The 9305-nt window shown below is 40.1% G+C and overlaps 1 protein-coding gene across 1 annotated transcript; it reads right to left on the bottom strand.

The window, feature by feature from the left end:
- Positions 1-4867: 4867 nt before the first annotated feature.
- On the bottom strand, positions 4868-5875 carry LOC145950036 (uncharacterized). Its single transcript, XM_083060954.1, has one exon. It carries the CDS (start codon positions 5873-5875, stop codon positions 4868-4870), a length of 1008 nt encoding a protein of 335 aa, XP_082917080.1.
- Positions 5876-9305: the final 3430 nt, after the last annotated feature.

Here is a 9305-nt window from a genome sequence, read left to right on the forward strand (position 1 = left end):
TCACACTCCAAGCAAAATATACCCTATATTTACTCATTCAAACATGATTCAAACACTTAACAATTAACACAAACAACATATAACACAACAACATATAACACAAAACATATATAACATAAAACAACATATAACACAATCCAACACATAATACAAAACAACACATATATCACAGAACAACATGCAACACAAATCTAAAACAAAGTTTAGATCTCTGGGTTGCCTCCCAGGAAGCGCTTGTTTACTGTCCCGAGCCTGACGATGACCAACTTGAAGTGCTCTACTCTCCTTCTCCTCCTGTTGCTCTTGTTCCTCCTTGCTTTGTGCTCAATCTGAGGATTGCTCAGCAACTGCTCAGAGGAATTGGTCAATCTAGTTCACAGTACCTTGCATACAAGAGAAAGCAGAGGACTAGAGCGCACAGGTTAGCTTCAACAATTCATTACCAACACACAAATAAAAATAACAATAAAAACAAAGAATAAGTCACAAATACCTACAAATACTAAATCGTCATTCTAATCCCCGGCAACGGCGCCAAAAACTTGTTGAGATTTCCGTTGAAACACTTTTGTTAATATTTGTAAATTCGTTTAATTCTATCAACGGTCTCAAACACGGCAAGTATACCGGCCGTTCAAGTAGTAAAAATATCGTATCCACAGGGATTAGAAGGTAATATAAGCATTTATTGACTATTCGTGACTAAAGAATAATTCCAATTTCATAGTTTATGCAGTGAATGCAAAGTTGTGACTATTGGAATGAAAGCTGTAAATAAATATTGTTTTGTGAGTGGAAAAGGTAAGGAATGGTATTGTGGTATTGTGAGGTTGTGGGGGTCAGATTTCACCAAACGTAACACTAATGTATCCTTAATCTCTTGTTGAATTCATTGCTTAGTCAACCCATAAGTTTACTCAAACCTAATCCCTTAGAGAAAGAGCCTAGATGCGGATATTGAATATCAATCCCTTGAGTACCCAATATCTACACCCGCATTACGGGCTAGGGTTTAAGACTACTAATGGGTCAAGCTCTATCCCTAGATACAATCACCACTAGGCATATGTTTCAGAACTAGTTTCAAAGGTTATTTTCCAATACCCATGGAACCTTAAATCATGCAAAGGGTGATCAATCCAAAGCAAGCATTAAGAATAGAAACAAACACAACAACGAATAAAACAACATGTATATATATCATTAAAACCGTAAAGATTACAATAGAGTACGTTGGTTACATCTAACCCCACAAAATGGGTGAAACCACTCAACAAAGAGGGCAAATACAAAATAGAGATGGAAGAGGAAGTGAAGAACCGAAGGAAAGATCCGCACACGGACGATCCCAAGCCCTGGGAATCCCTTCCGCAGCTCCTGGAGGCGCCCAATGTGAGAATGGAGAGAAAGATCCCCGAAAATGGCTTCAAATACGAGCCTGGGAGATCAGATTAGGGTTCCGCGCCCGGCGCACAATTCTTCGCGCCCGGCGCAAGTTCTTCCAGAGAAGTCAAGCACTCTCTGTCTCAACACAAGCCCGGCGCAATTCCTTTTGCACCCGGCTTAATTCTTTTTGCGCCCGGCTTAATTCCTTTTGCGCCCGGCGCAATATAACTGGCAGAGATGAAATACTCTGTTTTTGTCACGCCCAGCGCGGGTTATATTGAGCCCGGCGCAGAACCTCTTCTCTGCTCCTTAGCTTCTTAGGTTTCCAATCCTAAGAGTCTTCAATCCTCAAGTCACTAGCTCAATACCTGCACAAAAAATGAGGTGTATTAAGGTATTGTTAGCTGAATTTGGGTTAGTTATATCTGCACACAAAATGAACCAAAAAGAGAACAATTATATTACAATGGTTCAAAGGATGAGTGAAATTTGTTCAATAAGTCTCATCCAAAAAGAGGTAAAATTGAGACTTAACAAATATATGGGAACAAGACACCTCGTGGTCATCACCCACAATGTGGACTATTTTGTTTACCAAAGAGTAACTATCGTGAGTACGAATACATCCTTCCTTTAGCAACTTTACTGCCACGGCAGAATCGGTCTCAACGCAGATGGCTCCACTCCAACTTCTTTCTCGCAGCAGTTTGATCCCATAAAAGATAGCCCAAAGTTCTGCTTGAACCACCGAACAGTTCCCCAATTTGCATGAAAAAGCCATGATAAAGTTTCCATTGTGATCCCTTGCAACTCCACCACATGAAGCAATACCGTAGCTAACAGCTCCATCACAGTTGAGTTTGCACGAATCCCTTGGTGGAGGGTACCACTGAATTGTACGTTGCTGAATTGGAGCGTGAGATATTCCACGTGGCCTTCCACCAAAACCTACACGTATAATCTCATTGGTTCTTCCCTTGATCTGAAAGACTAGCTGGGATATATCTCCCTCTATTTCGCCAAACACGACCTTATTTCTCCAATACCAAAACGCATCAACAGCTACAGCAAATAATATCCCCCAGTTTGGTTCTGAATGGCATCCATATGATAAGTTTGCTAATATCCAATCACACGCTGAAGCATACCGAAAGAACTCAGGGATCAAGTGGCCTTGTAGAAGCACATTCCATACTCTAGTAACCAAGTGGCAGTCACGAAGAATATGCATGGCAGTTTCCAGACCTGCATGACAAAGTGGACATATCGCACACTCTGTTAGCCCTCTATATAGTCTGAACGAGTTTGTAACTAGACTATCTTGTGCAACACGCCATAGGAACATGCGTAATCTCTCTGGAGCCTGCCAGCGAGCTATGTCACGATAAACCTGGTGCGTATGATTGTCTCCATTGCCTCGAAGCATGCTGTAAGCACTTCTCATATTAAATTCTCCTGTTGGAGAGTCAATCCAAGCAATTGCATCATCATCCTCTCCTATAGATGGCGGCACTAAGCCTTCAATAATAGCACAAACCTCCATTGGAAGAAAATGATTAATATCATGCATCCTCCAATCACCCTGGTCAGTAATATAGTCAGCTACAACCTTATACTTCTCTACTAGAGGAATAGGTTGTGTTGCACGGTCAGCTAGACATGGTATATTAGGTACCCAGTGATCCAGCCAAAACCTCACATGGTTGCCATCTCCAATTCACCATATTATGTTTTGACTCACCATGGACCAAACCGAGCACATTCCTCTCCACACATTGGACGCACTCTTCTTGGCTGTCACCCTTGGAATCCTCGCAGTTCCACACTTGTATTTTGCATTCAAAACTTTGACCCAGAGCTTATCTGGCTGAGTGATAAACTCCCAACAATTCTTCATCATAAACAGTGAATTCATATGCCGTGTACTCCTTATATTCAGACCTCCTTCTAGTCTAGGTTTGCTAATAACTTCCCAAGATACTGCATGCAAGCGATGCTTATTTTCTTTATCATCCCAGAGGAACCGTCTGTAGTGCTTATCCAACTCATCACACACTTGTCGAGGTAAATAAACAGATTGCATGAGGTACGAGGGAAGGGCTGACAGTACTGACTGAGTTAAGGTGACTCTTCCTGCGAAAGATAAGGTTTTAGCTTTCCAACTACTGAGCCTTTGATTAACCTTCTCCACAACACCCTTAAACAAGACCCTGTTAACTCTTCTATGATGGATTGGCACGCCTAAGTATTTTCCCAAGTTATCGGTTCTAAGAAACCCAAACTTATTGCTGATTTCTTCTCGAACTCGCCATGAAACATTTTTTGAGAAGTGAATTCGAGTTTTGTCTTGACTAACCTTTTGACCAGAACTAGAGCAGAATAGGTCCAGGCACGTTTGGATAATCTCCACTTGATCCACAGAGGCTTCAGCAAACAATAACAAATCATCAGCAAAGGCCAAGTGAGCAATCTTAGGTCCTCCCCTAGAGATACGAATAGGCTTCCAAAGTTGATGATTCACTGCTATCTCAATCAAATGGAATAGTCTTTCCATGCAAAGAACAAATATATAAGGTGAAATTGGATCGCCTTGTCTCACTCCTCTTGATGGTAAAAACTCCTCCAATGCTTCCCCATTCCATAACACACGCATCTTGGAGGACGAAATGCATGACCAGATAAGAGATATGAAGTTTTCTGGAAAACCAATGTCCAGAAGAGTATCCTTGACAAAGTTCCAATTTAACCGGTCATAGGCCTTCTCAAGATCAATCTTGATGATCATCCATCCTTTACTCCCAGATTTCTTCCGCATAGAGTGAATCACCTCTTGGAGCACAATAATATTATCCTTACTCTGTCTATTAAGAACAAAGCTACATTGATTAGGGCCAACCAACTTTCCCATTACATTACGCAATCTTGTTGCCAAAATCTTAGAAAGAATCTTATATGAAACATTACACAAGCTTATGGGCCGCATGTGCTTTAGCATTTCAACATTTTCCACTTTGGGGATCAAAGTGATAAGAGTATCATTCACGCAAGAAATAGTGGCTGGATTTGATTCAAACCCATGAATTAGGCTGCAGATCGACGCTCCCACAACATCCCATTGTGTCTGATAAAATATAGCCTGCAACCCATCGCTCCCTGGTGCTTTATAGCCATCCATTCTACGCACAGCCCGTAGAATTTCACCGACGTCAATTGGATCACCCAGACTTTGACAAGATTGCTCATCCACCAAGGGGAAGTTACCAGATAAGCTAAAGGGAGCACACTCGCAAGATTCAGTGAAAAGCTCTTTATAATACCTTGTAACCATGTGTTCCAACTCACCTTTGTTAGTCACCCAAACTCCATCCTCATTTTGAAGCATAGTCACATGGTTCCTCCTGCGTCGAGCGATAGTCGTTCCATGAAATAATTTAGTGTTCTTATCACCATATTTAATCCACTTACACCGTGATTTCTGAAATCAAAGCAATTCTTCACGTGTCAAGATGGTCTCATAATCCTTCCATAACCTGCATTGAAGATCTTCCAGAAATGGATTCACTTCATGTGTTAAACTACGAGCAATACCATTCAATCTTCTTAACAGTCTCCTCTTTTCATAGAAAATATTGCCAAACACATTGCGATTCCAATCCTGAAGGGACTGCGTAAGGTGAGCAATCCTAGAGTTCCAATCCATACCTTGCGCCCATTGAGCCCGTACCACATCCTTAAGTCCCGCATGTGTAAGCCACGCTGCTTGAAACCGAAAAGGGCGTCTATCCCTCCTAACATGTCTACGGCAGTCAAATTCTAAAAGAATTGGACAGTGATCTGACTTGAGAGGACTAAGATGAATGAGATTCGTTTCGGGGAAAGCCAGTCGCCAATCGTAGGAAGCCAAACATCTGTCCAACCTTTCACACACCGCACCTCGCTTCCAGGTGAAAGGAGTTCCTTGAAACCCAATATCAAGCAATCTACACTCGGAGAAACATTCACGAAATGCATTGTCACCACGCCTATTTGTCGAAGTTGAGCCTCCCTGTCTTTCATGATCACGCAAAGTGGCATTGAAATCACCCATCAGGGCCCAAGGTCCATCCACCGTTGCTTCAAGTCGAGAGATATCACGCCAGAGCCCAACACGAAATTGAGCGTGAGGGCTGGCATATACGAAGGTAAGAAACCAATGTTGATTATTATTTTTAACTACCACGTGAACAAATTGAGCCGACCGGACCAACAATTCTATATTCCATTGCTTGGAGTCCCAAAGGACCCAAATACCACCAGCTCGACCATGCCCCTCAACAATGAAAGAATTATCAAGCTGAATTCGTTGGACAATACGCTCTCCTTGAATCTTATTTACTTGCGTCTCCATCAGGCATAGCAACCCAATATTTAACTCACGAACCATATCGTTGATCATATGCACAAACCCTTTCCCGCCAGCACCTCTACAATTCCAACTAAGGGCATTCATTGGTTAATATTTGATAGAGTGGGTGAGATATCCCTGGCCTCATCAGGCCTAGTCGTCGCATCTCTACTATGCGCACACGATTGGCTTGCTCCAGCTAACTCCCGACTTGGTTCTTTATCATGTTGAAAATGATTGCGTAGGGCAACCGCAAAGGCTCTCGTGTCTTCATCAGGTAGCATTAACGTTGATGTAGCAATACTCACATTTTGCATGGTGTCTGTACGCATGGCAGTTTGTTTCTGCAGTTGCCATACTTGCCTAGAGTTTGTGTCTTGGTCACTCTTGTTTTGTCGTATAGTGACATGCTGATCGCTCACCATAGGAGTCCTAATAGGCTTCATCACATTTGCTTTCGGATTAAGTACACGAGATGTAGCTTTCTTCGAAATGATTGGTCCAACCGCCTCACCTTTTCGAGTGGTACTTTGGGTATTAGGCCCACCTTCTACGTTACGGATCTTTTGCGTACTTATCTCCTTCTGTTTCTGTGGTCTTTTCGCCTCCTCAAGATGCGCATTCTCCAAGCCTTTGGGAAACAAATCCTTCTCGAGGATGGAATGGCTAATGCTTGATCTATCCACGTCACCCCTCTTGTTCCCCGTAATAGCCTCCTTATCATGATTAACCCAACTATGGTTAGCAACTACCATATGATTCTTTTTCCGACCCTTCTTAACAACCATCCAGGGACCGTATGGTCCATCTGACTCATCTAACTGCCCCTTCTTCGGATCCGAACTTGGATTAGGGCACACGTCAGCATTAGGGTTGACCTCACCACCATCCATCTCCATCGTTGCTTCTCCATGCCCCGCATCTCCTGGACCGTCCACCCCTTGCATGGTGCATTGGCTTTGCTTGTGCCCGTACTTCCCACAACCAAAGCAAATTGCATGCAAACCTTCATATTCAAGCTTGAGAATATGGCCAAGAACATTGAATTGTGCCACCAGCCTCTTAGCAATGTCAACTTCCACACAAATTCGAGCAAACCGTCCCCTGGACTGAATTGAGGTAAGCTTATCAATTTTTAGCATGGTGCCTAGCTTACTTCCGACCCTCCATAAAAACTTATCATTGAAAAATTCAATTGGCAACCCTGGAATCCTTATCCAAACAGCAATCTTGCGCACTTTCTTCTCATTGAGTGTGAAGAAAGGTCGCCATCTTTGGACCACCATATAATGATCCGCTATCATCCAGGGTCCTTCAAACAAAGCATGTTTATAATCTTCTTCAGCGGCAAATTGAACTAGATAAAAGTCCTGCGACATATCAACAATGCGTACCACTCCAACCTTCGCCCATTCCCTTTGAATTTTGTTTTCAAGCATCCGAAAAGCAACACGCTTGCCCAGAACATGGACGACCAGAGAGTTTTTCCATGGTTTGCACCATTCCTCGAATTCCTCCTGCGCAATTGGAATGGTCGGGCATGGATCCAACTCCAGAGCATCACCATTGAAGGCTTCATCGTCCTTATAACATGCTTCTTCTGGGTCCTCCATCGCTTTCATTAGGCTATGAAAGTCTGTAAACGCTTTGGCTCCATCTGAGAAAAGGCTTTCTAGATAGGATTTGGATTTATCTTTCTCAGTCCCCTGCTGCTCGCCGTCAGTCCCAACCTCAGCCATGTTTTCGTCTAAGATAATAGAGCCATCTTTCGTTTTCACCTTTTTGGTACTACGATCATGAATGTCATCATTCTCAGGGGCACTCCTCATCGCCATCCGCTTCCCGAAGTTCTTTATTGTTTGATTCATGATGATTCGAGTATCACTAAAATAATAATAGCGGCGTTAAAAATTGAAAATATTATTAGTCATAATGCTAGGAATATTTAAGAAAATAAGTTATTTAAAGAGTATGTTTTACAGTGTTTAGGAAAAGAACTCATAAAGAGTACATGTATTATTACCATTAAATTCAAGTTTATTAAAAAGCCGGTAAGAAATATGAGAGTGCACACACCTAGGGTTTAAGGTTGGTGGTTCAAATGGTTGGATTTATTCATCATTACAGATATGATAAAATAGTCGTTTTAAATTTCTTAGTTCTTGACTGTCTTTAACTTTTAATTTATCTTTTAATGTTAACCTTTTACATGTAATTCATCAAACTTAGTCATATTTCATCCTTTTATTATGGTTATTGAATTCGTTTACACATTTTATGTACATATTCTTTTCCCTTCAACTGCATCTATCTCTATAACCTTTCTATCACACTCTCACTTTGTATAATTTGACTAACATTTTTTTCCTTAACTCTACTTGTTTCATACTTGCGATGTTAGGGGAAAAAATATTTTAAATAATGGAGAATTATCAGATATCGCAAATAGATTTTTGAGAATAACATCCAAGATTTCTCATACTATTTCTACCCATCCTCCCTTTCCAAATAACTCTTCCTCTTTGGTGATTATCATGTTGGAAGAAACTCAAGTCTTAGATCGACTAGAAATAAGAGACAAATAAAAAGTATATAAGTTCATGATAATTCCTTGTAAGTTGATTTTAAGGAAGAATTAGACACAAAACCCATAATTTAAGATGATATAAATTAAAGTTATCTTAGATAAAAGGATCATCTGCTATTTAATACAGGCTACCAAGTTCAATAATGTTGGACATGAAAGGATCATTGAAAAAATTTAAGTATTGTTTATCTTAGATCATTTGAAAAAGTTATCTGACAGTTATCCATACACCAATCCCAATAGTATTAGGTGTAGAATGTGTGTTGAGAAAAAATTAAAGTCTCGCAATGACTAGAGATAAAACAAACAAAAAATGTATAAGTAGAGGATAATCCTTATAAGTTGTTTTTATAAAGTTGAGTTGGATCCAAACTCATATTTTAAAAACCTCGATGAAGATAATGATAATAAAGTGAGGGATTTGGACTAACAACCAACAATGATAAAAAAAATATGTTTTAGGAGAGCAAGTGTTTCACCCAATAGAGGAAAAAAAGAGTAAAGAAAGTTTAAATGCTCAAACATATATAGGCTTTTGAAAATATCCATAAGTTTTGGGATAATAACAAATAAACAAGTTTTGAAATGTTATGAAAATTAGTTCATGGAATTAAAAGATATTAAAATTATTAATCCTTGTCATTTTGCATAGTCTTTTGAAAATATTCATCAATTGGGTGAGATTTTCCTTTTGACCAAAGTTTGTGAGATTTTGCCTTATCATTTTGGTATAACTCATTCATTGGTGAAATTTACTGTATTTGATTTCCTGACTAGGTCATTTAAGACAAATGAAAAATAAAATGATAATCGATTGTGTTGAGAATAACACTTAGTATATCTCTATTCCAAAATTGTTCCTTATAGAATGTACATCAGACATATAACAAAATAATAATACTCTACTTCAAAATGTAAGATCATCACTTCAAAATTTGTCAAAAGGTT

The sequence above is a fragment of the Cajanus cajan genome, chromosome 7 (genome assembly GCF_000230855.2).
Source record: "Cajanus cajan strain Asha chromosome 7, NIPB_CcT2T_4, whole genome shotgun sequence".
Lineage (NCBI taxonomy): Eukaryota > Viridiplantae > Streptophyta > Magnoliopsida > Fabales > Fabaceae > Cajanus > Cajanus cajan.